Here is a 27,796-nt window from a genome sequence, read left to right on the forward strand (position 1 = left end):
TGTGTGTGTGTGTAAAACACAAAAACAGAGAGAGCAATTTGCCATCTCTCCCTCATGTAGCAGTCTGGCTGTGCCTTCCACTGTCCACCTAGAGTTTGGGGATGGGGCCAGATAGTCGTGGAGAAGGGAATCCTTGCGTCCCAGTTTGGTTTTAAGGCAGCTGGGTGTGGATGCAGAGAGAAAAGACACTACTGTATGGTGGTGGCACAAGGCACTACCACCCCTCCTCCCACAAAGTTGGCACATTTCCATCTGCAGCGACAGGAAAGAAAATTGACCTCAAATGATGTATTCTAAGCACACATGTAGGGTTGGTGCTGGCACTCCAGGGTCCATTCCTTTAGCCTCCCCCCTAGATGGGTCAGCTATTTCCACTAGATCCGTTTTGAGGAGAAGAGGGAGAGTAACTATTTATAGGGGACAGGAGGGAGACCCTGGCACTACAGTCGGTGGCAGGGTGGAAGCTGAAGTTCTCTTGACGTTTTGGCCTCAGCTGATGCCCATGGTGGTGGGGCCGGGTGGCAAGCTGGCGACACCTCCACATGCGCCTAAAATCAATCGGTTTTCCGGTGGTTGTTGTTCAGGACGGGGTGCCCATTGGAAAGGGGCCCGTTCTTCGTCACTTCCTCCTCCTCCGTGTTGTCGGTCTCTTCGCGATCACTCCTCTCGTCTTCCACCACCTGGAGGGATTGAAAAGAAAGGGGCTTCACGAATCAAAGTGAAACGGGGCGAGCGGGGCGTCAGGACTCCTGGGGTCTGTTCCTAGCACTGCCACTGACTTGCTGCGTGACCCGTTTTGCTTCTGTGCCTTAGTTTCCCTGCGGAACACCATGAGCGGGGCTTAGTGAGGCCCATTCCGTCCACAGCCCTGCCCCTCCTCCATTAGTGCCAGCTGCACAGGTGGCTTTGTGAGCCAGGCACTTGACTGGGAACTGGGTGAAATCCTGCCACACATCTCACATGGGGGCCACCGCACACACTTCAGATGGTAACAGATACTGCCTGGAACGGAGCGGCACTCACCACTGCGATGTGAAAGGCCCCCTCCCCGTTTACCCCTGCGGCACACAGGTCCCACTGACCCCCTACTGCCTTGCCTTCCCCAGAGATGCTCCAGGACTTCGCTACTGAGCTCTGGCTTCTCCCTGCTCCATGCTGTTGCCCTAGCAAACTTCTCCCGTTCCTAGAGCACCAGCCAGCACGTGGCCCTACCGGCCCCGGATGCACCACTGGAGCCTCAAATCATGCTGCTGCTTAAAGCCCCAAGGCCCAGATCCTCATTGGGATTTAAGTGCCTAATTCCCATAGGACTCAGTGGGAAATAGGCGCCTGAATTCCTGAAGATTTGGACCAAAAGCTTTTCTCTATCCTCAAAAAGGCAATAGAGCCCCCAGTGCTCACCAACAACCCCCCCCCCACACACACACACCCCTCTGCTCCTCTGACGGGAATCTCTGCACTGTTGCACCACAAACAAACGAGCAACCCTACGATAAACACCCCTGTCTGCATCCTGTTATTTGTCCCCATTAATCAAGACGAGAAAACGCCCCCTGGCCGGTCTTAAAAATTGCTGATCTCTTCCACTTCCCCATCCTCCCCGGAGCGGTGGCTTCACTTTGCTTCCCTCCTGGCCCCCGGGTTCCAATGTAAGTGAAGGGTGACCTGGAAAAAACAAAAACACCCCCTCCTCCCTCCCTGCCAGAGAAAGTGAACCTGCCTTTCCAGTTATGAACTTGTGGGCCATGCGGATGATGAGATACGCCCAGAAGACATGCAGCGATTGCAGCACCACCATCATGAAGTTGAAGAAGTAATAGCCGAAGAAGGGCGGGTACAGGTCCAGAGGATAGACCACCGTGCAGTGCATGATCCTATAGGAGAGCACAGGAGACCTCAGACATGTTCGCTGTACTGAAAGTGGGGCGGCTACGCGACCCTCCTGGCTCGCGCCGCTCAGAAGCAAAATTGGCAGCGTGGCCTAGTGGCTAGAGGGCCAGACTGGCACTCAGGAGCTCTGGGTTCTATTCCCAGCTCTGCCACGTAGATGAAACTCCTGGATCATCCTCCAACAGCCAGCTTTTCCCGCCCCACCACCCGCAATGCTGTCCCAGGCCTAGGAGTAGCAATAGGCCACGGTCAGAGGCTGGGGCGCTTGCTCACCAGAAGGGCAGGATGATGAGGCGCGTGACGATGAAGACGGCGGCGAACACGATGAAGATGTTGTTGCAGGTGTTCTTCCAGCCGGCGTAGTTAAACATCTTGGCAGACTGGGGGCGAGAGGCCAAGGCCACAGTAAGTGCAGTGCCTCTGAGGCGTGGGAGATGTGAGCTGGGGGCAGAGCGTGGGCCTCGGGAGACTTGGATGAGTCATTGCGTCTCTCGCGGGCTCTCCCACTTGTCAAATCCTGCCTGTCTCCCACCCTCGTCAGTCTCGACTGGGAGCTCCTTGGGGAAGGGGCCGGGTCTCGTTCTGTACCTACAGCACCTTGCACAACAGGGTCCTGCCCTTAGCTGGAATCTCTAAGCACTAAAATAGAGCAGCACTGCTAACAGCAGCTGCATGGTTTGATTTTCAGGTAGGGCTTGCGTCTGGAGAGCAGCCCCCAGCTCCCAATGACAGATGTCTCAATGAAACGCAGTCATCCATTTCACATTACGTGTATTGCTGCAGCACCCAGAGGTCCCGGTGTGCCAGGTGCTGCCCAGTCACAGAGTGAGACGCTGTCCCCGGCCCCAAGGAGCTGAGAGTCCAAGTAGACCAGGGATGAATCACAGAATCTCCGGGTTGGAAGGGACCTCAGGTCGTCATCTAGTTCAACCCCCTGCTCAAAGCAGGATCAATCCCCAGACAGATTTTTTTTTTTTTACCCCAGTTCCCTAAATGGCCCCCTCAAGGATTGAACTCACAACCCTGGGTCTCTGGACTCCAGGGTTCTGTGCCGGGCTCAGTGGGGCAGCCCCCCCACCCCATGGGAGTGAGTCCCACTGGCTTCACGGGGACGCCAGGGATTCTGCTCTCACTGGCATCGTGGTCGTGTGGTGCATCAGCCATGGGGAAGAGCCACGGGGACCGGGTGGGGGGTTGCACTCACCTCCAGCAGGTAGTCGCAAGAGTCGTGCAGGGCCATAATCAGCGTCCCCGCCCGGATGTAGTTGGCGAACCAGGAAAAGCTGATCAAGATGATGGTGGCCACGTGGTGGATGATCTGCTCTTTGAAGTCCTGCCAGGAAGAGAAGGGAGGGGAAAGGAAGGGGTTAACCCCCCAACAAACAAGAGGAGGGGTCAGACCCCAGCCCAGCCCCTCCTGCCCCAGATACACCTGGCCCTGCCAAACCACCTACCCCTCCCCAAACACACCAGACCCTCCCTGTCCAGCACTGCCCAGACACCCCCAGCCCTGGACACAGAATCCTCTCTTGGAGGGAGGCAGATGTGCCCCCCCTGCGATATCCCAAAGGGGGGCTGAGAGGGGCTGCCTGGGGATCACCAAGCAACTACACCCATGTCGGGGGGGGCGGGGGGGGAGGGCCACATTCCTAGTACCAGGGCTGGCTTGGGGGCCATTGCTCGCCCTATGGAGCTAATGGAGGCAGCCCCAAGCAGAAGCCCTCTGACCCCAGCAGACCCTCCCCGCCCATGTCCTGGAGGCCTAGGACTGATCAGGGCACAGGGGATTCTCTCCAGACCCCCGCAGGGGCGGCAGGGCCAGCCCAGAGCCGCCAGATCTCTTCCCCATTCAGCGGCAGTCCGGGACTGGGGACGCACATGGATCTCCATCCATCCCCCCTGCACAGCCAGGCACGCGGGAGACAGCCTACCTTGCGCTTCACGTCCGAGGCGATGCTGAAGAGCAGGGACCAGTAGAACGACAGCTCGATCATGTAGTACCAGTACTGCGACGGCAGCGTGGTCTGCAAGGAAAACGGGACCAGAGAGCTCAGCGTAACAATGCTCTGCTGAAGCATGTGCGCGCGCCCTCTGCTGGATGGGATCAGAATGGCACTGCTGTGTGCCATAAGCCCAATTCTGCACAGAACGAATGGGGATTCTCCTGTAGCTCAAGCGGCAGAGACCTGAACTTTGGAAGCAGGAGGATCGGAGCCTTGACATCACCCTGGATTTCCTAGGTGGCCAGAGGCCACGTATCCCAGCAATTCCTCAGAACTCCCTCCAAGGAGATGTTAACCACCGAGTAGTTGCCAGGTAACCATCCTGACTTCGGAGCACGGGCACCGATGGACGTGCGTCCCAATGAAGCAGGGAGCCCGTGCTGTGTTTCATTGGCTGACCAGGCAGCTATGCTGGAGGCTGAGACGAGCCAAAACTCTCTCCGTTTGTGGAGCTGAAGGAGAGAAACAGCCGGCTCTGTGCAAGGGCGCTAATCCGACAGCAGGCGCGCGCTGGACTCACCTGGATCGGGTACCCTTTCCACACTTCCTTCAAGTCGTAGAACCAGGGCTTCTGTGAGGAAAAGCGGGAGGGGGGAGACAGGGCAGGGGTTAGCAGGGCAGCTTGGCCAGGACGGGACGAGAGACCGGGAAGGGGTCGAAATGGCAGATCTTACTTACATCCACTATGACGGCCATGCCAGCAATGAAAGCAATAAGGTAAAAGGTGAATCGCCAACTGGAAAAAGGAAGCAGATGGTTCTCAACAGAGGAGCACGGGGCGGGGTGAAGGGGAGAGAGAACACGTCATGGGAAGGGCAGGTAGGGAGCCCCAGACGCTGGGAGCTCCAGAGGGAGCCGGCCCAGGGGACACAGGGTTGAAGTGCCCGTCTGGGTCACCGGGGCCCCTTTCTGTGCCTATCTCGTGATCTAGCAGGGACGGAGCCTTGTCCTATGCCCTGTGAGAAAGCGGGGGCAAGCTAGCCTTGCAGCCGCTGGGCTTTAAGAGTCCCCTCAATCCTGTCACCCTCTTGCCTTTCACCTTGAAGCTGGAGCTGTGCTCAGAGCCCAGCTGGTCTGGGGAGGGAATAGGCTCCTCCGCTCCCATGCACTCCCCCCCACCACCAAACCTGCCTGCTCAGCCCAGTCAGTTCTGATGCAGCGCACGGGGGCAACAGGGCACTATGGGCTTAAGGGGATCACCCCAAATGGAATCCCGGGGCCCCCTCCGCCGCCGTTCCAGCGCTCACAGCCCACAGACGCTCCCTTCACCACCACTGGAGAACCACCCACCCGCCAACCCCTGCCAGGTCTCATTACCGTGAGAGCCCCAGGTCCACCCCACGGTGCCCAGCTCGGCAGAGAGCACAAGGCGGTCCCGAGTTCAAAGGGAGATGGGCTGCAGGGGGCGCTGCAGACACCAGGGTGCGACAGGGTCGCCGTTGCACGGCTGGGCGAGCGGCACCAGGCTCTTACCTGGCCTCCCGGAACTTCTTGAGCAAGCTGGGCCTGTCCTGGTTGCGCCTGCGTCGGAACCAGCGCTCCACCTGCCGGACCACGCAGCCGCTCTTCTTGGAGAGCATCTCGATGTCGCCCTGGGAGGGGAGAGACCCGGGGGTGGTTACCAGGGCGACCCAGGGGCTGGCTGGGCCCCAGGACCAGACGACAGGGTGGTCAGTGGGAGTCAGGAGCCACATGTGCCGGGGGAGGCAAAGGGTGTCTGCCTGGCAATCAGTGCTGTGCAATGGCGGCTCGCTTTGGTCTCATGAGCTCAGGTACTGGCCATAGAGAAGGTGCCAGGTGGGGGCATCTAGCCCGTGAACAACTCTCCAGGAGCCCAGACGGGCCCTGAGCCGGTGCTGCTGCAGCTTCGCTGCTCCTGAGCTAGCTAGATCGGGTCTGTCTACACCCGCTGCAGCCACAGCCCGCTGTTACCGTGCAGCCAGGCCCAGAGACAGGCTGGGAGCTGCAGGCCCAGGGAGCCGCAAAGGGGTTTGTTTTGAGCTTTCAGAGCCAGTGGCCACAAGGGCTGGGGGGCGCTGGTGCCAGAGAGAGTGAGAAGCTGAAAGCACACGGGCTGAACCAGACAAGTGCAGGGTCCCAGCTCCTCTGCAATCCTGACCCGCAGCCTGTTATCCTCGCACACACCGCTCTGCCGGGGCCCCTCAATCCTAACCGGTACCACCCTGGCTAGCCCAGCTCTGGGTTTGCCCCACACAGAGCTCTGCCTGGGCCCCTCATTCCTGACCCCCATCCCCTGCTATCCCAACTCCTCACACCCCCAGCTCTGCCGGTGCCCCTCACTCCCACCCGGCAGCCCCCTGCTATCCCAGCCTTAGGCCCATTAATCCCAACCCACATCCCCCCTGCTAATCCAGCCCGGGGCTCCCCCTCTGCCCCAGCAGCTGTGCCAATGCCCCTCAATCCTGCCTGGTACCTCCTCCCTGTTATGCCAGCTCTGGGAACCCCCTGGGCAGAGGCTGCCGCTCTGGCCAGCGACCTACTGGGGATGAGGCAGAGCGCCTGTAATGATCAGGAATGGACCCCCCCCCCACCGGGGGGAAAGACCAGTGCTTTAGCCTCTGCATCACTAAAGCCGCATGCAAAAGCACCCCCGAGCCCTAAATGCAGCCACTTAGCTCCTCAACTCGCCTCCTGGTTTCTTCCAACACACAGAGCCAGATTCATTTAATACCATCACATTAACGCCCCAGGCGCCCGGCTAGCCCCATACAGATCAGCTCCCAGAGGTGGGAGAGGGCAGCCCGGGACGCCTCGCCCGCAGCACCCCGGTGCAATCCCAGCGCCACGCTTGTCACAGGCTGCAGGCAATACAGCCCTCCCCCTCCCCCCGCCGGTAGCATGCACTGTACCTGCTTGGGGTGTTTTGTGGATGAAGCGTAGAACTTTTCTAGCACGGGATTTGGGGTGGCTTTTAATCGGATCTTCTCCTTGACGTTCAAAAGCCCGGCTAGTGGGGTAGCCACATATCTGGGGGTGGAGTGAAGGGGGGGGGGGGGAGAGGAATGGGGAGCACAGGCACAAAACACATGGTTAGAATAATGCTTTGGAACATGGAGGCCCTTCCCTTTGTGGCGATCCGGCGTTGTTATAACCTGGGGCCAGAGTCTGGAAAAGGGACAGCACTGCTGCTTTCCCCCATCTGTGCAAAGGGGAGGAGGATACGGCTCTCTAGAGTACAGCAGTTTGCCATCTACTGATGGGAAGTGCCACGGAAGAGTTAGGAGGAATTATTAGTGTGCGCAGCACCTGGCACAATGGGGCTGTTAGGTGCTACCATAATACGCCTAATTATTAGGTTATAACTCTTCAGGGCAGGAACCGTCTCACCCTACATTTGTGCAGCTTCTGGCAAAGACACATCCGTTACTGCTCGGCCTGTAGGCCCTACCATAACAAATCCATATGGACAATCAATTCCCTCAATCAATCAGAACTCCAAAGCCGCCTGTAAAGTCACTGACAAGAATTCTGCTGGGCAGTGGCCATTAGGTGGCAGTCAAATCCACATGATAGAGCAAACCTACCTGGGCCAAAGGGGTGCAGCTATGCCCCGCAGATGGCCCGGGAGGAATCTTAACATCCTTCCCATTTTACAGATGGAGAAACTGAGGTATGGAGAAGGGACTGGACTCACTCCCGCGTCATACAGTTGGTGAGAACAGAATCCAGGAATCCTGTCTCCCAGCCTCCCCATCTCTAAGCCCACTCCTCTCCCAGAGCTGGGGACAGAACCCAGGAGTCCTGACTCCCAGCAGTTGGAGCAAAGAGTTAAAGTCACCAATGTGGGTGTTTTGATCAGAAGACCTGCCAGAATGGAGGTGACTGACAGTTGCAGGGGAAGTAAAGGATTAAAAATCAGAGTGAGGGATCTGAAATGATGGCTGGGGAGACAGAGCGAAAGAAAAATGAATTGAGGGAAGAGAAGAAAGGCTCAGGGAGAGCGAAGTGAATGATATGAAAGCAAAGAGAAAGACTGAGTATGTCTAACTGAGGGGAGAGGAAAAAAGAAAATGGGTGAGAAAAGATAGAAAGAAAGAAAAAGTCAAGGGCTGTGAATCTTCCCTTTGCTACATAGAAAAGAAACATCTCCAGCCCCCTACTTCCCAGTCCAAGGCCCCTGCTTTCACCCCACAGGGGTTGGGCATCCAAGGTGGTTTGCTGACAACATGTGGGGAGACATCCCCACAGAAACCCAGCCCCCTCCTCCCCCAGCTTCACGCTGCTCCTCCCATCCAGCTGCGATCACAGCAAGATGCTCACAGGCATAGAGCACCCAGGGCACACGCACAACACGGGCGGACAGCTCCCGATGGAGCTCTGCCCACCCACCGTGCCCGATCCTCCAACAAAGCCAGCTCTGTTCTCCCGTCTCCATTTGTCACCACGACGGTGGTTTATACAACAAATTGCTCTTTAGTGCCTCAGCCCAGCTGTTCCTGCCTCAGCCCCCAGCATTGCTGAGATACTCGGGATCGGGGGCCGGAGTGCACAATGCGAGCGTTTGTGCCGTGCTGCCTGGGACGGGTGCATATAAATATACGCCACATGCTCCGTATTCCTAGAAGCTAGGAGGTTAGAGACCCTCTGCCAAGCTCGCTCTCATTCCCTCAGAGGTCAGTGCAGGTCGCAGCCTGCAGTCCGTTGCCTGCTGTTTTATGCAGTCTGGGTTTATGACTTTTTAGTATTTGGAGGGAGGGACAGCGTGTGTAAGACGATGTCTATACTGTGTACCTTAGCTGTGCCGCTACAGCTGTACCCTTGTAAGGTACGCAGTGCAAAATAACACCACCTCCAATGAGGGGCAGTAGCTTTGTTGGCGGGAGAGCATCTCCCACCGACAAAGCGCTATCCACACCGGCGCTTTTCATCGGTAAAACGTTTGTCGGTCAGGGAGATTTTTCACACTCCTGCCCAACAGAAGTGCAGTGTAGACACAGCCCACGTGAAATAAGGAGATTCTCCCCCTTCATTTGTCCCATCCCACCCAATCAGGATTTGAGCCAGTGTCCATAGAGCCTAGAAGGCACCCCTGACCCACACACTGGACTGGGGGATTCAGGACTCCTGGGTTCTGTTCACAGCTCTGGATGGGGAGTGGGGTCTAGTGGGTTAGAGCAGGGGGCTGGAAGTCAGGACTCCTGGGATCTAACCCCAGCTCTGGGAAGGAGTGGGGTCTAGTGGTTAGAGCAGGGGGCAAGGAATCAGGATTCCTGGCTCTGGGAAGGGAGTGGGATGTGGGGATTTGAACTGGGGCCAGATTTTCTAGACCGCTCAGGCACCTTAACGAGATCTGGGTTTGCAGACGCGCCTAACGTGCACCCAGTGTTATGAAAATCTGCCCTCAACTGTCTGACGTTAAAGACAAAGCTTCCCCTAGGGGCTGGATATTCCCTCACTGTCCACCAGGGGGAGCTCCTTGAAGCTGGCTCCAGCCAGGCTGCAGGAATGGATGCTGACCTGGCCTCCCCTAGGTACTCACATTTCGAAGAGGTGCCTGACGATGAGGAAGAGGAAGGCTAAGGGGATGGTGATGTAGAGGTCCGAAGCCTTGGCATAGACCCGCCCATCCTTGTCTTCCAGGTCCGACCATGTCAGGTTCACCGGCAACCAGAGCCGGTCCCACCAAAAGTAATTGTATAACGTCTGGAACATCCTGCAGTGGGAGACAGACAAATGGAGTGACTCATTCATGCTCCAGGGCTCCCTGCGCCTCCTACCCATGCCCCTGGGCAACGGTGGCCAAGGCCCCCGCCTCCATCCTCGGATTCCCAGCACCCAGCTACAAGGAAGCAGCATGGACACACGACTTATCACGGCTGCTCCAACCCTCGCAGCCCCGGGATCCCACCGCTCATCACAGCACAGGCCCCCTCCTGTCCCAGAGCAGAAGGAGAATCACCGTAAGCCCTATAGTGCTAAGGACACACAGGGAAGTGGTGAGAACGTAGCTGGCACAGGGGGACGGAATGCTGCAGCTGTTTAAACACCGCACGGCAGTTTAGCAAGGAAAGAACCTTGTATGTGACTGAAATCGCAGGGGAAATCCAGGGAAGCCAACGTGAAGGCTCTAGGGTTGAAAAGCACCATGGGGTCTATAGAGGCTGCAAAGGGTCTGGGTTGGGACAGATGTACAGCAGGTCACATGCCACGTTCAAGTCAAGACGCTCTCTAAGTATAGATGTGTACATCCTTCGAGGCCGGGACTGGCTTTTTGTTCTGTTTGTACAGCACCTAGCGCCAGGGGGTCCCGAATGGCGACCGGAGGTGCTACCACGGTACAAATCAACAGCATCAGTAGGAGGCACCAACAGCACAAATGCACCCAGCTCTGCATCTAGCCTTCGCTCACTTCCATGCAGAGTTCCAGCTACTAGTCCCCCCCAGCCCATCCCGGCCACACGTGGGAGATCCAGTTACATTCTGCCTGGGGCTCAGAATAGGGGAAGCTTAGCGAGTGATGGTGGCTTTCCCAGGATGACTGCAGCACCCAGCTGAAACACACAGGCTCCTTGGCAAAGGGTCCCTGGTTCTTTGCGAACAACTCTCACCTCAGACCTGACAAACTCACTACACCAAACATGTCTTACAGGATTTTTATCCATCAAGAGTAAGCTGTAAGGCAGGGGCGGGCAAACTTTTTGGCCCGAGGGCCACTTCTGGGAATAGAAATTGTATGGTGGGCCATAAATACTCACAAAATTGGGTTGGGGTGCAGGAGGGGGTGAGGGCTCTGGGGTGGGGCCAGAAATGAGGAGTTTAGGGTGTGGGAGGGGGCTCTAGGCTGGGGAGTGAGGGGGAGGTGAGGCCTCCAGCTGGGGATGAGGAGTTTGGGGTGTAGGAGGGTGCTCCAGGCTGGGATTGAGGGGTTCGGAGAGCAGAAGGGGGAATCAGGGTTGGGGCAGGGGGTTGGGGCGCAGGCTCCAGGCAGAGCTTACCTTAAGCAGCTCCCAGAAGCAGCAGAATGTCCCTTCTCCGGCTCCTATCCAGAGGTGTAGCCAGGCGGCTCTGCATGCTGCCCTGTCCGCAGGCACCGCCCCTGCAGCTCCCATTGGCTGCGGTTCCCAGCCAATGGAGCTGCAGGGGCGGCACTTGGGGCGGGGGCAGCGTGCAGAGCGGAGCCCTCTGGCTGCTCTTACGCGTAGGAGCCAGAGCGGGGCCATGCTGCTGCTTCCATGAGCCGCGTGGAGAGGCCCCCAACCCTGCTCCCCGGCTGGAGCGCCGGAGCAGGGCAAGCACCAGAGCCCACTCCCCAGCGGGAGCTCAAGGGCTGGATTAAAACGGTTGGTGGGCCGGATCCAGCCCACGGGCCGTAGTTTGCCCACCCCTGCTGTAAGGTGTCTAAAGAAAGCTCGTAATTTGTCAAGATTCACAATTGTCCGGGTACTAGCAAGGACTAATGTATTTCTACTGACAGTATGCTTTATGGACTTGCAGTAAAAAAAAATCAGTCACCAGGATATAGGTCTCGGTGACGGCCCACGCAGGCAGGAGGGAGTTGTCACCCCTCCTCTATTTAGCCAGTGATGCAATGCAAGGCTCCATTGTCTAGCCTTGCACCATACAATCAAAACCTCTTAAAGGTGAAAAAGGAGCATTGCAACAAGACCCGGGCTCGCCCAGGCTGTGAACAGGAACAAAAAACTGTTTCAGTGTCAGAGGACGGAAGGGTTCTTTAGATCTAGTCACGGAGGAAACCCCTTGGGGAGCAGGGGTGTTTTCACGAACGTTTGGATCCTGGTTCTTCTGCAACAGGCTGAACATTGGGGGGGAACCCGACTTTATTAGCTAGGAAAGGGAACTACTGATATGTGCTGACCCAGCTTTGCATTGTGTTTTGTATCGCAACCTTTTCTCTCCACCGCTCACTCTTGTTTCTAGTTAAATCTCTATTCTCTCTCCGATAAACTGGCTTTGGTTTTATTAAAAGTACTCACAAGCGCAGAGTGGTTTATGGTAAACTAGGGCACACTGCTCCCGCGGGGGCAGAGGAGCTGGGATTTCTGTGAGCATCAGGGGCTGGATATCCCAGGGGAACGATTCAAAAGGGCCTCTTGGACTGGGGTGCATCTCTTGTTCACCAGCAAGGCGAAGATAGGGCTGACATAGCCTGGAAGAGTGTGCCTGGGCGGCAGAGAGGCTGGTGGCATACGACCAGCCAGGCATGGCCAAGACTGAAACTGGAGGCAGGGGGTGTGAGGGCTCTCAGTGCTGACTGTCAGGTTGGCTCTCTGCTGCCCCCCAGCCACAGCATGTGCAGAGGAAGACCCTCCAGATCAGCCATGGGGCTGGCTCCCAGGGACAGGGCTACTGCCCTGCCACTCTGACAGCAGCTCAGTGCAAGCAGAGCGGATGTCACAGATTCCAGTCCAGCCCGCTCCCTGGCAGTGAAGCCAAAGAGAGGAGGCTGCCCCAGTGTCTGGATCGAGGCCCATCTCGGTGTGAGCAGCTTGTAGGAAACAAGGCTGAAACCCGCCAAACAACTCCCCTCCCCCATGCGGCTGCATAACATGCTGTGCAATCTGGCACTGTGCTCCACCCCAGAGATGGCTGCCCTTCATCAGTGCTGGAGAAACACAAGATCCACCTTCCCCCCTTCTTGCATGGGCAGGGCACTTGGGTTCTATTGCCAGCTCTGCCACTGCCCTTGGACAAGTCATTGCCCCGTATGCCTCTGCTTTCCCTCCCCGCCTTTGCCTTGGCTATTCAGACTGTGAGCTCATCAGAGCGGGGACCGTCTCTCACTCTGCGCCCAGGCAGGGTCCCAATCTCTGTGGCTGTTGTAATACTCCATAGCTTAACAGGGAGCATGGAGCACTAAAAAGCTTAATGGTGACCAGATACTCAGCACAACATTCACAACAAGGGGGAGGGAACACAAGCCAAAAGAGGGACAGAACAGGTTAAAGAATATTTAGCTAAGTTAGTCAAGTATTCAAGTCAGCAGGGCCTGATGAAATTCACCCTAGGGTACTTCAGGAACTAGCTGAAGCAATCTCGGAACTGTTAGCAATGATCTTCCAGAACTCATGGAGGAGGAGTGAGATCCGAGAGGACCGGAGAAGGGCAAACATAGTACAGTACCTGTCTTGAAAAGGGGAACAAAGAGGACCCAGAGAAATATAGACTAGTCAGCCTGACTTCAATACCTGGAAAGATACTGGAACAAATTATTGAACAATCAATTTGTAAGCACCTGGAAGGTAACAGGGTGATAAGCAATAGTCAAGAACAAATTATGCCAAACAAAACTAATTTTCATCTTTGACAGGATAACTGGCCTAGTGGATGGCGTGAAGCAGTAGATGTGGTAGATCTTGATTTTAGTAAAGCTTCTCTCAGTCCCACATGGCATTATCAATTGCACACTAGGGAAATGTGGTCTAGAGGAAAGTGGGTGCACAGCTGGTAGAAAGACCCCACTCAAAAATAGTTATCAACGGTTAGCAATCAAACTGGCGGGGGGGGGGGGGAAACGGACAGATTTAGTGGGGTCATGCAGGGGTCAGTCCTGGGGCCGATACTATCCAATATTTTCATTAATGACCGGGATAATGGACTGGAGGGTATGCTCATAAAAGCTCCAGATGACACTGAGCTGGGAGGAGTTGCTGGCACTTTGGAGGACAGGATTAGAATTCAAAATGACCTTGACAAATTGGCCTGAAATCAACAAGATGAAATTCAATAAAGAGAAGTGCAAAGTACTTCACTTAAGAAGAAAAAAAAAAATCAGTTGCACAACTACAACGTGGGGATTAAGTGGCTGGGTGGTAGCACTGCTGACAAGGATTTGGGGGTTATAGTGGATCACAAATTGAGTAAGAGCCAGCAATGTGACGCAGTTGCGGAAAAGGCTGGTATCGTTCTGAGGCGTGTTAACAGGAGTGGCGTTTGTAAGACATGGGAGGTAACTGTCTGGCTACATTCAGCACTGGTAATGCCTCAGCTGGAGTACTGCATCCAGTTCTGGGTGCCACACTTTGAGACAGATGTGGACATATTGGAGAGAAGCCAGAGAGCAACAAAAATGATCAAAGGTTTAGAAAACCTGACCTAGGAGGAAAGGTAAAAACCTGGCCATGTTTAGTCTTGAGAAAAGGAGACCGGGGATTTTGGGGGGGGTGGGGAGAGGAACCTGGATAACCGTCTTCAAATACGTTAAGGGCTGTTACAAAGGATGGAGATCAAATGTTTTCCTTGTCCACTGGGCATAGGACAAGAAGTAATGGGCTTACTCTGCAGCAAGGGAGATATTAGGAAAAACTTTATGACTCTAAGGTTAGTTCAGCTCTGGCATAGGCGTCCAAGGGAGGTTGTGGAATCCCCGTCACTGGAGGTTTTTAAGAGCAGGTTGCACAAACACCTCTCACGGATAGTCTAGGTTTACTTGGTCCAGGGTCAGCGCAGGGGGCTGGACTAGGTGACCCCTTGAGGTCCCTTCCAGCCCAACACTGCTATGATTGAGCTTTTCTGGAGTTTCTCCTAACTGTGGGATTCAGGCACCAGACCCCACTAGTCTGGGGCATATCTAGTGTCCAGTTGACTTGATCATCTCAAGCAAGGCTCCCAGCATGGGTTTGCTGGGGGACAGGGAGGAGGTACAGGATTTTCCACCCGCCTTCACACCTGCTGCATTTGTAGGGCTCCCTGAAACAAGGAGCGGACGTTCCCAGACCCATGTTAACTACTAGCTATTCAATAGCACCAGGAGGGGGAGGGCTGCAGGCATTGGTAGATTGGAGCCAACTTTGCAGAGAGACGGCGTGGCCAGCTGACTTGCGTTCTGATTATATTGCGGGCCTGGACCAGGGGGACAGGGGGGGGGGCGGGGCGCCTGTTCAGTGGCTCTTTGCAGGGCAGCTAACCTAATGCCGTCCGGTAAACCTTGGATCTCCAGTCACCTCATCTATCCCATAGCTGGGCCTGAGCGTAAAGGGATGCTTTGAGGTTTTATTCCCACCTCTAACAGACCCTAGGGAGGTTGCTCCCTGCTTCTGTGCCTCAGTTTCCCAGCCTGTGGAACAGTACTAACACTTGCCACATGGGAAATATGGAAGGGACTACATTCAAAGTCCTTTGAGCCCCTCAGAGGAATAGGACACTAGGGTGTAGCTTAACAGCTGCCCCTCCCCTTCCCAGAGGTGGTTACATTTTGGTGCTGGGACGGCAGAATGCAAGGACAAGACAGTCACTCACCCCATTCCCTGCTCCTGGCCTTGGGCAGCCCAGGCCCTTCTCCTGGTCAGTTCTCTTGTCCAGACAGACGCTGAGAAGCAAAGGACCTGCCCAGCGCAGAAAGCGGGTAACCAAAAAGGCCAATATTCACCTGGCTCTGCCTGGAGTCAACTCACCAGAGTCTGGTGTGCACCTGAGACTGACTTTGCTACGTGGCACCCTGCCTGGGCCACTGGACAGACTGGCTCGGCCACACCACCAACACGCAGTCCCTCGTGCTGGGGGCAGACTCAAGCAAGGGGGACCCTCCCTGCAACAAGTTGCCTCACCTGCCAGAATGCCCCCCAAAAAGGCTTGGCTGAGGTGTGGGTGAGACAGAACCCAGGCAAACGGACAGAGTGGGGCTACGGCCACAGGGTGCGCCTGTTCAAGAGGAACCAGTCACGCTCTGCAGCCTGGCGCAGCCCAGTGGGGGAGGGAGCAGAGCGCATGGGGCGTTAGAGCACCAGTGAACCATTTCCTAAGCACTTACCACTCCCCGCAGCACATGAGAGAAGGAATCCTGCCACGAATGCACCACTGTGAACCATGGTGCTGCTACTGTGAGCGTGGGCAGCGTCCATGGAGCACTAAGCATTACTGCTGTGTCAGCGGGGTGGGCAGATTCGCTCGGAACCATCAAACAGCCTCTTCACGCACGCACACGAGGGTGGATTTTATCAGGGCTAAACTCCAGGGTAAATCTGGAGTCGCGCCACCAGCCTCGGCATGGCAGCTCCCAGCACTGCCAAGAGCAGTGGCCGGCCCCGCGCCTCAATCAAAGCCCGTTTAAAAATATCATCGACCCTGGAGGGGACTGAGATCGAATCTATAGAGCACAGGGGGCTGGGGTTTTCACTCCCCCTGCACCACTGACAGCCCAGACACCAACAGCTGGGCTGGCCAGTTTCACTTCCTGGTTCTCTCCCCTCCTGTCTCCATCTCCCTGCCCTACCCCTAACCTGCCCATCACACTCCTCCTCTGCTCTCTTTCCATCCCCTCATCCCCCCCCCATCTCCCTCCATCCCCTTATAACCCCGAACACAGACCTGAGACCCGGTATTCTGCCCTACCCTGTCATTTCCTCCCTATCCCACACCATCCCCCTACTCCCTGGACACCCAGCCGCTGGCCTCTCCCATCAGACCGCCAATCCCGTCTCCCCACCACTGGCACCCACCCATCTGAATGATACAAAAATATAAAAGGGAAAACCCCAAGCAAATGGATGATTCAGGTGCCAAATAACCAGCCCCCCTCCACTACCCCAACGCTGATTAGAGTTGTTGCCCCGTCAAGTGGCGTCTCACATCATTAAAGGGAAACCTGGGTGCTGATCCGCATTAAAACTTGCTCAATAGCACAACAACTGCAGATCCAACACACGGCCCCCGGCACAAACACCACCACAATGTGCTCAACCAACCAGCAAACGCACCGTCAACCACACCATCCCAACGCGCAATGGCAGCCAATAGCCCAACCCAGAGCAGGTGGCGACAGGTATTATGTGTATTACAGTAGCACTCTGGGACCCAAACTAAGATCAGGGCCCCGTTGTGCTGGGCACGGCACAGACACAGACACAGAGCGAGAGACAGTCCCCATCCCAAGGAGCTTGCAGTCTAAAGAGACTGAGCAGGTGGAACCTAATTAGGAAATGGAAGGGAAAACTGAGGCAGAGACGGGGCAGTGACTTGCCAAGGTCATCAACAGGTCAGTGGCAGAGCTGTGAATAGAACCCAGGCATCCGGAGTCCCACCCCAGAGAAGCAGTGTGGGATGCATGATCTTTCACAGGGGTCATACCCTGCTCCCATTCCCTCCTACAGACCCTTCTATCCCCATCCTGTGCAACAGGCAGTTCAGAGCACACACTGCTAGGGGCCGGGAGCTGCCAGGTGTCCAGAAAGTGCCCATAACCCCCTCCCCCACCCCCCAACGCGGCACTAGCTACAGTCTTCACCGCACGCTCTCTCTGGGGCAGCCCGTGAGCTCTCTCTCGAGGCAGGCACTTGGTCTGATGTGCCGTGCCCAGGAAACTAGAATAGCCACCACGGCAGCAGCGTTGCAATCTGTTGATGCAAACGTCCCAAAGGAGACAGCATTCCGGGCATGGGCATGGCCTCACACCAAGTTCCCAGCCCTCGGAAACCAATGACACAGCCCCTAGTGTCGGGTTCTACATGCCACATCCCCTGCAGGCACAGAACTCAGAGCCCTCTCGGCCCTCGGTGATCTATGGGGCAGAGCCACAGCTGGGGTAAGCCAGTGCAGCATGGAGAAGAAGGGCACTAGTCTAGGACTTGGGAGAGTCGGAATCAACTCCCTGCTCTTCCACACTGCCTATGTGACCTTGGCACAGTCACTCAACCGCTCTGTGCCTCAGTTTCCCCACGTGTACTGGATAACAGCACTCCCCCGCCCACAGGGGGATGACAGGATAAACACACTAAAGAGCATGAGGTGCTCAGGTACTAAGGAGACGGGAGCCTAACGACGTCCCATGACGTTCCAGCTGCACTGAGGTCAGTGAGAACACACCCATTTACCCTAGCAGAGCATCTGACCCTCTGTTTTCCAAAGGGCAGAGAAGGGTACAGCCGGGGAAGCCCTGCACAAGGAGGGTAAGTGACCCGCTGCAAGGCCACAGAGTGAGCCAGTGACACAAATGGGATGAGGACCCAGGAGTCTTGATGCCCAGTCCCCTGCTCCAACCCTTAGACCCCACTCCCTCTTGGTTAATTTTAACCTGACTTTCCCTTCTTTGCAGAGTCCCCTTGATTACAGCAGTGGGTCTCTACCCGGGCACACAGCCACGGAGATCCTCTCCAGCTGATGAGCTCTGTGTTCACCCTGCCATTCTAGGGACTGCGTGGATTGGGTTCAGGGGAGGGTTGGGCACAGAGGCCCACCCAGGGTGCATTTGGGCACCTTATTGCCCAATCCCCCAAGTGGCTGCATGTCCCGTGGCAGGTGCAGGGCATCCTCTGCTCCTGCCAGTCAGTGGGGGGCGAAGGCTGCATGGCAACCAGGAGGATCGGGACCCCTTACAATTGTTGCAGAGGGCAAGCAATAAGGCTGCAAAGTAGGGCGGAGGGGAGGATTCCTGAGCACAGCCGAGCCGGGGACAGGAAGCTGGGTTGCTGCTGCCACCATCTGTCAGTTGGGTTGGGACGGCGGCAGCATTGCAGCGTGGGCTGTCCAGCCCTACAGAGCAGCAGCGACACAAGGCAAGGCTCTCCCCATCCCCACCGCCACCTGCGGGAGCCTCCTTGTTACCTGAGCACCCCACCCACACACACACGGAGACCTGGGAGATGGCAGCCACAGGGGAGGTGTGACAGGGTGTGCTGAGTCAGGGGCTAATTCAAATCCCCACCAGTCTCTTAACTAGAACCTAACCGGAAGGAAGACAGGGAGCTGATAGAGGGTGCCAATTAACTGAGTAGAGCTGCAGCTGAGGGCTATGTGAGGGGGAAGCGCCCCAGCAGCTAGGGCTATCTAAGGAAACAGGCAGGAAGTGCTGGGGGGAGCGGGGAGCCTGACGGAAGGCAGCAGTAGGCGGGACTGGCTGCTGCAGCAGACACAAGTGGGGAACCTGGCGCTGACTAGAAACAAATATAATAGAGCATGGCATGGTCAAGACCACCGGGGTGGCTGTGGGCTGCGACTAAGGCTGGAAAGGACTGTCAGGACCACTCCACGACAGGATGCTTCTCCAGCGCTAGAGGCAAGGGGGCTTGCAACGGGGGCTGAGCCACCCTGGCATCCGAGAACTGGAACGGGCTGCAGTGGGTGGGGAACCTGTGTTGTTCCTTTTCTCTGCAGCCGGAGCCCACAACAGCTGATATACACAGAGCCCCAGATGGTCCTGGGGTGTGTGTGGGGAAGAGCCTGGCTCCTAGGGGTGCTGAGCAACAGCAAACCCAGGACAGCTGCAGACTTTGCCCCTCTGAAAATCTAGGCCCCAGGTCAAGTACTCCCTGCACAGGGAGCAAGAAGCCTGCCCAGCTTGCACATGGCCCCTCAGTCCTTCGCCCCATCGCTTCAGTCACGCCTCGAGCCCCTACAACAATCAGATGGGAGCCCGCCAAGCCACTGCGCTGCTGTACGCACACTGCAGAGATCAAAAGCAGAGCGGCAAACCAGGGCAGCGATCCCAGCTTTCACGCTGCCAACACGGATGGGCTTTTTCTGGGAAGGAATGGGAAGGGGGGGGCTCATTTCCACTGCACAAATGCACCAAAAGCCCTGGCCTGCAGCCCAACCAGAGATCTCCCAGCGGTCCACCATCATGAATCAGGTCCAGGGCATCCAAGGTACATGGTGCAGCTGGTAACAGCGCTGGGGAAGGGAGAGCGGGCTTGGAAAGCAGCCACAACAGCCCTGCCCAGGCCTCTATCAGAGCTGTGCAAGCAACATGTGGAGAACGCACATGGGCTAAATGAATACCCAGCGCGGCCAGAGCCGGTGCTCAATAGGGCTATTCAAAATGGATCTGTCTTCAGCAGCTGGGCAAGAGAAAGAGCGATCACTGCAGGGCATGCCTTCATGCATACACACTCAGGCTGTGTTATCGTGGGGGGGTGGGGAGGGAAGGGCTCACCAAAAGTCCCCAAATTACAAGCGGGATGTCCCTTATTTACACAGAAAATTGCCTGTCCAGTACTCAATCAGGACACCTTCTAGTATTTCAACAGCAGGTGGCCAGGACTCATGGGTGCCTCTTTCCACTCCCCTCCGGCCCGGGTCCTTCAGTGCTGCTGCACAGGGAAAGCAGGCAGGGCGCAGTCAAAGGCCAGGCCAAGGTTGGGAGGGGAATGGAAAGGTGCACCCATGAGTACTTGCCCCCTGCTGACTCCAGCCCTTGAGTGCAGCCCCATCTGCTTTCCCTGCGCGGGAGCTGTCTGGCAGGGCAAGTGGACGGGGCGGCATGCCCTGGAGCTGCACTGAAGGGCCCGGGTCAGGAAGGGACTCTGTGGAGGGGGAGAGGGGGGATGCAGTACTCCCAGGGCGTAGCCTCCCCACTCGCAGTCACTGCCAATGTCTCCAGCAGAGGAACATAACTGCTGGTTGGTGGCTGGCTAAGTGCTGCAAAAAGCAGCAAGAAACACCCCAGTCAAACATAGGTAAGTACTGCTTAGTACTACTATTATTATTATTATTGATGATACCGAGAGGAGGGGTGAGGCGGGGGTGCTAAGAAAACGGCCCCTTATTTTTGAAATACAGTGTTGGCAGCCTTAGTGGGGGATGCCCCTTCCCTCACCCTGTGCCTGTCTGATCTATTTAGACTGTAAGCCAGGAGTGGCCAACCTGTGGCTCCGGAGCCATGCGGCTCTTCAGAGGTTAATATGCAGCTCCTTGCATAGGTGCTGACTCCAGGGCTGGAGCTACAGACACTAACTTTCCAATGTGCCCGGGAGTGCTCACTGCTCAACCCCCTGGCTCTGCTCCCACTCCACCACTGCCCCCAAGGCCCCTGCCCCTTCCCCAGAGCCTGCGCATGCAAAACATCTGATGGCGCTGGGCAGGAGGCCTGGGGAGGGAGGGGGAGGTGCTAACTGGTGGGGCTGCTGGCGGGCGGGAAGCGCTGGAGGACGGGGGAGCTGCTGAGGTATTACTGTGGCTCTTTGGTAATGTACATTGGTAAATTCTGGCTCCATCTCAGGCTCAGGTTGGCCCTTGGGCACTGCCGTAATTAATGGGATTAATCCAAAATTTAAAAAAAGCCAGCCCAACCCAAATGAGTACAGAAGCAGGCACACCCTGCAGCAATCAGTGGAGCTTCACGCTGCAATTGTATTTGAACACGCATCACACCCCCGCCCCACCTAAGTGTCATTTGCCCAAGATAAATTTAAGCAACTGTAGAACAGACCGGGGAGGGTGGGTAGGACAGCGTTCTGTAGGATCGGTCAGGACCTGAAGGAGAAGACATGCTGCGATAGATTTTGCTTAGACAAGGTTGCAGAAACAGTGCAAATGTTTGCTCTGTGCCTGAACCCTGATGGGAGCCAATTCTTGACACAGATTTGCTCCCTGAGAACTAAGCACTGGCTCTCCGCTGAGATTCCTGGGAGAAGGGATTGCTCTGTGTGCTGTTTGACGACCCCTGTTCCAGGACTGGTGTACGTGTATAAATAAAACAAGTGACCTTTCGAATATACCCAGCCTCGGCATCACAGATTTCCCCTCCGTAGGGAGCTGATCTGCAAGGCCCCAATATCTGGTGTTAGAGGAGAGGCAACAATACACAGAGACTATATAGTATCGCACCATTTGTTCCCACCCCTCGTGCATTACATACACTCAGTAACCCTTCTCCAACGCACTCCTGGTTTGCTGTGTAACCGGGGCAAACTCGCTGCTAGTGTAATGCTCTACCAGTTCACACCAGCAGAGAATTGGGCCCAGCGTGTGCCTACTATCTATTAACATGGTTGGTTGGTTTTGCTGAGGTTAGTTGAATTCTTTGGCTCTTCTACGGGTAGAAGTCTCTCTCTCTAATGAGCTCATAGGTTTGTTCAGAACATGAATTTGGAAGGTATTTTTAAAAAGTGGATATCTTGGGCTTGATCAATAACAGACAGTCACAGAGCATAAGGTCAAGAGGGATCATTATGATCATTTAGTCTGGCTTCCTGCATCACAGGCCAGAGAACCTCATCCAGCAATTTCTGCATCCACCCCATAACTTCTGGCTGAGCTAGAGCAGGTTTTAAAAAAAAGGCACCCAACCTTGAGTTACAGACTGTTCGTGATGTAGAATCCCCTGGGTTAGCTGTTCCAAAGATCAGTTCCCCTCACTTAAAATTTAGCACTTTATTTCTAGTCTGAATTACTCCAGTTTCAGCTTCCAGCCTTTGGAGCTGATTGTCCCTTTGTCTGCTCACTTCAAGAGCAGAAACCTTCTCCTGATGTTGGTGTCTATAGACTGTGATCAAGTCGCCTCTCAACCTTCTCTTTGATTACAGCAAAGAGGCAGCTCTGCTATACATAAGTTTGAGACTAGGGGCTAGTTTATACTAGAAAATTAGGTCAACCCAGTGACATGGCTCAGGGGTATGAAAAATCCACCGCCGCCGCCCCCCCCCCCCCCGAGTGACATAGTTAAGCCAATTTAAGTCCCCATATAGACAGTGCTAGGCCAACAGAAGAATTTTTCATGCAACCCAGCCACCACCTCTCGGGAAAATGGATTGACTACAGTGATGGGAGGGTTTCTCTGGGGCAGCTGTAGTGTTGTAAGCGTACACATAGCCCAAGTTACTGTTCAACAACCAGGTTTTCCTAGTGCTCTAAAATCCACATGCTGTCTCACATCTTCTTGAAAACTCCTGTGCTTCCTGGGGCAGGGTTAGTGGTCCAAATTTGGGCTCATTTGAGCAAGGGATCCCAGAGACATAAGCTAAATTGATTGAGCTGAAGTCTTTCACAGGAAGGAACATGAATGGTCTTGTGTTGCTAGCACCCTTCACCCCCACGCATAGGCGCCAACTTTCCCCGACGCCAGTGGGTGCTTGCGCCCCCCCGCCCCGACTCCACCCTTTCTCCGCCACTGCCCCGCCCCCCCATTGCAACCCCTTCCCCAAAGTCCCCGCCCCCTCCCTGCCCCTATTGGACTCCTTCCCCAAATCCCTGACCCGCCTCTTCCCCTGGTGTGCAGCGTTCCTCCTCCTCCCCCCCCAGCCGCGCAAAACAGCTGTTTTGCGGGGCAAGCGCTGGGAGCTAGGGGAGAAAAGTGGGCACATGGCACACTCAGGGGAGGAGGTGGCCTGGGCGGGGAGCTTGGCTGCCGGTGGGTGCAGAGCACCCACCAATTTTTCCAGCCCCCGGAGCACCCACAGAGTCGGCGCCTATGCCCCCACGTGACTGCTCGACAGACCCTTGGCCTTGCTTTAGGCTAGATTTGTGTCCCCCACTCACAAGTAGAGGGGCTGGGGAAGGGGCTGCGTTTCAAGGCTTGGAAGCTGCGGGATTTAGAAAGCAGAAGAGCTACTAGTCCAGGTGGTGAGAGGACAGGACGGAAGTGGTGCATGCACACCCACCCCCTGCCCTTAGCAGGTTTAGCAGATTAGGAAACTAACCGTGTCAGGACTTGTCTTAAATACCATCCATGGAAAACAAATGATGCCGGGTGACCCCATGTCTCCAGAGCAGAGCAGCTCCTCCCAGGTTCTCCCACTGCTGCATCTCTCAATGCGGAGCTGCAGCGGGGCTGCAGGCGCTGGGCCCTGTGCATGCTGCTGAGGCTCGACGGGAGGGGCAGCCAGACAGCGCAGGCCGTTGTGGAACAGCTCTACAGCACGAGTGCCTATTGGCCAAGCAGATTGGGCCTCGCCGTGCCGGGTGCTACAGAAACACACTGAGGGAGAGTCCCTGCAGCTGCACTGACTGGTCCCACGCTGATGTGCTGCATCTCACACACACACACACGTGTAGGTGAAGCTGGATGGATCAGTTTGTTCTATCTCTGTTCAGTGAATGCACTAACACCAAGGCTTTCTAGGACACTTTGCATCTATAGATCTTAAAGGGCTTTGCAAAAGTGTCACGCCCCTTCAGTTTATGGGCGGAGAAACAGAGGCACCGAGAGGCAGAGTGATTTGGCCAATGAGTTAGTGGCAGAGTCAAGAGTGGGACCCAGGAGTCTTGACTCCCAACCCCCTCACCCCAACCAGCAGACCCCACTTTCCTCACAGAGCTGGAAATAGAACCCAGGAGTCCCAACTCCCAGATCTCCTGCTGCTGCTGATCACCATGCAGAGGTACCAAGGAAACGGATACTGCAAACGCACCTTGTCACAGCCACCTGGTCAGCCGGCACAGAGGAGCACATCTCCCTCAGTCCCTCTGCAGCGCCTGCTCCTACGTTCCAGGGTGCCCTCGACAGCCCCCAAGTACTGCCCTCAATGCAATAACCCCCAACGCCAGGCAGGTCACAGGTGTGTTCACCCCACATGCAGGGAGCACAAGAGGAACGGGGGCCCTGATGGCTGCGTGGGGAATGGGATGAGTCGAGGGGGCTCCCAGATCACAGCAAGCAAGAGCAACAAAAGCCCCCCATCCCTCAGCCTTTTCTTCATAGGATCCCCCAGTCCAGGGGTGGCCCTGACCCCAGAGGGATGTGCTATGGACCAAAGCCCTTAGGCAGACAATAGCTGGTATCTCCTTTAATCTGTAGTCCGGATGCGGGGTGACCCCTGATGGCAGGGATGCTGAGCCCCCACACTCAGACCCCTGGAAGGGAGCACCAGGAAGCAGGTTGGCTCCCTGCGAAGCCAGATGGATCCTATCGTTGAGTGCACAGCATCCTGAGCATGGCCAGCTTCGTGCACAGGACCAAGACATGGCTTCTGCCCCGCAGGACACTGAGGTACGTGGGAGCAGGCAGGGTGGGACAACTGAGCTGGGCGCACACAGATGGGGGGGCGGGGAAGTGTGGAGTGGGCGAAGGGAGCAGAGACATGGGCAGCACATGGAGATCTGGAGTGCGGGAGTTGGGGAAGGGCGCAGATCTTGGCTGCAGTCACAGAGACAAGGCTGTGCCCAGGGCCCTACCCCTCCACCCCCCACAGCTATTGAAGTGCTGCTTCAATGCATCTGCTGAGCAAGACCCTGGAAGGAGACTGTCCCCCTTCCCAGGGCAAGGGCCTAGCTAGGAAGCCCAGGACACAGGGAGCTGGGGAGGGGTGTAGCTGGGCAGGCATGTGGCAAGAGCCAGGGACACCCAATGGTGCAGCTTGTCACAAGCTGTGGTTTCCTCCTGAGTCACATGGGGTGTTCCAGGGTGGGGTGGGGCAGGGACTTCCTCAAAGGAAGTCAGTACTCCTTGCCCAAGCGCATTGCGAGTGTCCACAGAGGTGAGCCAAGAGGCTCACGTTTGGGAAATAGAGGGGAGAGGTTACCACACAGTCTCACACACCCAGAGCACCCCGTGTGCACAGCTCACTCACACACACCCCCCAAGCCAGGTGCTCGTGCTCTCTCTCACATACATTTGGATTTAAGAGCACTGCAGCAACACAGCAGCAACAGCCAAGCCATTGGAAATAACTCAGTCATTCAAGAGGAAGAGCCACGTGGCGAACATACCCATGGGGAAGACCCACTGTGTTTGCAAGCCAACCAACCTAGCTGCTCTCAATGCAACGTACACAAAATAGACACACAGAGACTGCAGCTGAAGATGACAGTAGCCAGGAGACGCTAGATTTCGCCATTCTGGGCCTGCTGCGGCCTAGCTAATAAGAGACAAGTCTGCAAATGGGGACTCCTGGGTTCCTTTACTGGCTGTGGGAGCAGATCTAGTAGTTAGAGCTAACAGGACTGGGAATCATGACTCCTAGGGTCCATTCCCAGCTCTCTCTCTCTCTGACTGGCTGCAAAACGCTGGGCCCTCTCTGCCCTAGTTCCCCCTCTTCAAACCAGGGACGTTGATCTTCCACCCACCTCCATAAAGTACCAAGTTTGATGGGTACAGAGCACTATTGGGAACAGTGCAATTTTGGCCACATCCGAATGGGAATTGGAAAAGAAGCTCTTCCCCGCCCCCCTCACTCTGTGCTGAACTGGGACCCAGACTCCGCAAAGCAGATTGTGCCTGGTTCTCAAACCCGAGGTCTTCTACCCCTCACAAACATTCGGTGGGTGGAAGCCCCATAGTTAGAAGCAAAGCACAGACACTGGACTGGGCCCCAGCTGGGGCAGCAGACAGGTTTGCTATGCCATGGCCTGGTGCAGGACAGGCATCTCAGGGAATCGCACAAGGACTGAAACGGCTGCTGCAGGGAACACAGACACAAGGGCTGAGCAGCTTTGCAGGCATTAAGGGAGGGCCGGGAAGTGACTTAAGGTCACACGTTTTGGCTCAGGCTAGGCGGGGAGACAGCACGCAGTGGAATGTGTGGGGAGTCCCCCAACAAAGTGACGCATCCAGTCCTCAGAAACAGTCCTATCGCTGTAGCTTTGCTGCCCCTCTGGATTTGTCGTTAACACTGCAGTGTGATATTTTAATAAGCCACCCACCAGGAAGGGCTGTTTCCTGATTCACAAGCATCTATGTGCTGTCATTGGGGAGCGGAAGGAAGGGAAACTGAGGCAGCGGACACATGGCCTGACCCCATGAAAAGGTGTATAGCTGCTACTGCAATATAAGCAACAAACTGAAACAAGACAATGCACCAGTTTGTTCAGTATCCCATTCCTGACACCAATTCATACCAGTCAACCTCCAATAATGCTCCAAATTCTGCAGGAATGGTGGGGGCAACACCAGTTGGTAGTTCAAGCAATGGCCAGATGCATAGTTGTACCTGGGATTACTGCAAGGACCCACCACATCAAGGAACGCATATCACCTCCTACCCACTCTCCAATGTTTTCTAAGCTACTTTGCTGTTGCTGCAAGTTCCATAGGTCAGTAAACCTGTGCTGATTCAAGCCAGGCTGGCCAAGTGCACAGCCCGTTCCACTTCCCTAGCACTAGGCATTCCAGAATCTGCACGCGTGTTGTGATGCCATCCCTGTCCCCAGGGTGTTCCAGTCAACAGCTGCAAGGAGATGCTATGTTATTAGTAGCCACTGGGCAGGGTTGAGAACAAGTCACAGAAACTCCCTGAAGGAGCCAACGTGCCTTTCTAGAGAATGGTTCTTTGGCCAGGGCTGGTTTGTTATAAAGACAGTCGAGGAGCAAGATGCCTAAGGTTTGATTTATGAACTCACTTTTGCACCCAAGGGCAAAAGAAGCTGGCAAAGCCCTCGCGTGTCTCAAACGGTCCCTGCACATCAGACTTAATCACACAAGTGGGTTGTGGTCCTTGGCTGGAGGCCCTAAGCAATACCGCAATGCACATAAATAATAATTACAAGTGCCTACAAACACCAGCCAAGATCAGGGCCCCATTGTGCCAGGCGCTGCACAGACAGAGGACAAGAGACCCAAAGAGCTCATTGTCTCAATAGATAAGCCAGACAAATGAAGGATTATGATCCCTATTTCACAGATGAGAAACTGAGGCCCAGAGATTCATGGCTCCATTCACATTTTTTGTTCAGGTTTAACTCAGTTGGTTAGGGGTGGGATTTTCTGCCACCATAATTAAATTGGAACAACCTGTGGACGCAGTGATACTGGTATAAAGGCACTCAGAAAGGCTCATGCTATGGTGCTGTACCACTTTAACTGTAGCAGTTTCTAAACCAATGTAGTTAAAGTGCTGCATGCCCTTAAGCATGTGCCTAACTTTAAGCACAAGCTTCAGTCCCTCTGAAGCCAGGTTTAAAGTTAAGCATGGAGCTTACTTACTCAGGGCCTCAGCCAAAGGAGTGGCAGAGCTGGGAATCGAAACCCAGTCACCCGAGTCCCAGCCCAGGGCCTTCACTTCTCCGGAATTCTCTGCTCCTTTATTCAATCTGAAATACACAGCCAGGTCTCACAGATAAGGAGATGCAGAAGATGGGTGCTGTAAGATCTGATTTCATCCTTCCTGATCATTTTGAAAGCCCCAAATCCTTTTACAAAATTACAAGCCATCTACACCAATTCCCTTCAGCCACTATAAAGATGCAGCCACCTCTGGGTTGGAATGTGGCAGCTGCTAGTGCTTAACAGCCACATGGTAACACTACACAGCACTTCAGGATAGGAACTGGTTACTAGT

The 27,796-nt window shown here is 55.5% G+C and overlaps 1 protein-coding gene across 2 annotated transcripts; it reads right to left on the reverse strand.

Annotated features, from left to right (window-relative positions):
* On the reverse strand, positions 1 to 27,462 carry CERS2 (ceramide synthase 2). 2 transcript variants are annotated; one of them, XM_024212735.2, is made up of 11 exons: positions 27,442 to 27,462; positions 9,394 to 9,567; positions 6,764 to 6,881; positions 5,367 to 5,485; positions 4,572 to 4,629; positions 4,414 to 4,464; positions 3,822 to 3,914; positions 3,095 to 3,223; positions 2,164 to 2,270; positions 1,721 to 1,874; positions 1 to 680 (listed from the first exon to the last, which is right to left on the reverse strand). In XM_024212735.2, the coding sequence occupies exons 2-11, from the start codon at positions 9,564 to 9,566 to the stop codon at positions 555 to 557; spliced, it is 1,128 nt and encodes a 375-aa protein (XP_024068503.1). In that variant the 5' UTR covers position 9,567; positions 27,442 to 27,462; the 3' UTR covers positions 1 to 554. The 2 variants fall into 2 exon arrangements, with proteins under 2 accessions (XP_024068503.1, XP_024068502.1); XM_024212734.2 differs by lacking the exon at positions 27,442 to 27,462 and having other exon boundaries at positions 9,394 to 9,615.
* Positions 27,463 to 27,796: the final 334 nt, after the last annotated feature.

This window comes from Terrapene carolina, unplaced genomic scaffold (assembly GCF_002925995.2).
Source record: "Terrapene carolina triunguis isolate 2854851 unplaced genomic scaffold, T_m_triunguis-2.0 Scaffold227, whole genome shotgun sequence".
Classification (NCBI taxonomy): domain Eukaryota; kingdom Metazoa; phylum Chordata; order Testudines; family Emydidae; genus Terrapene; species Terrapene triunguis.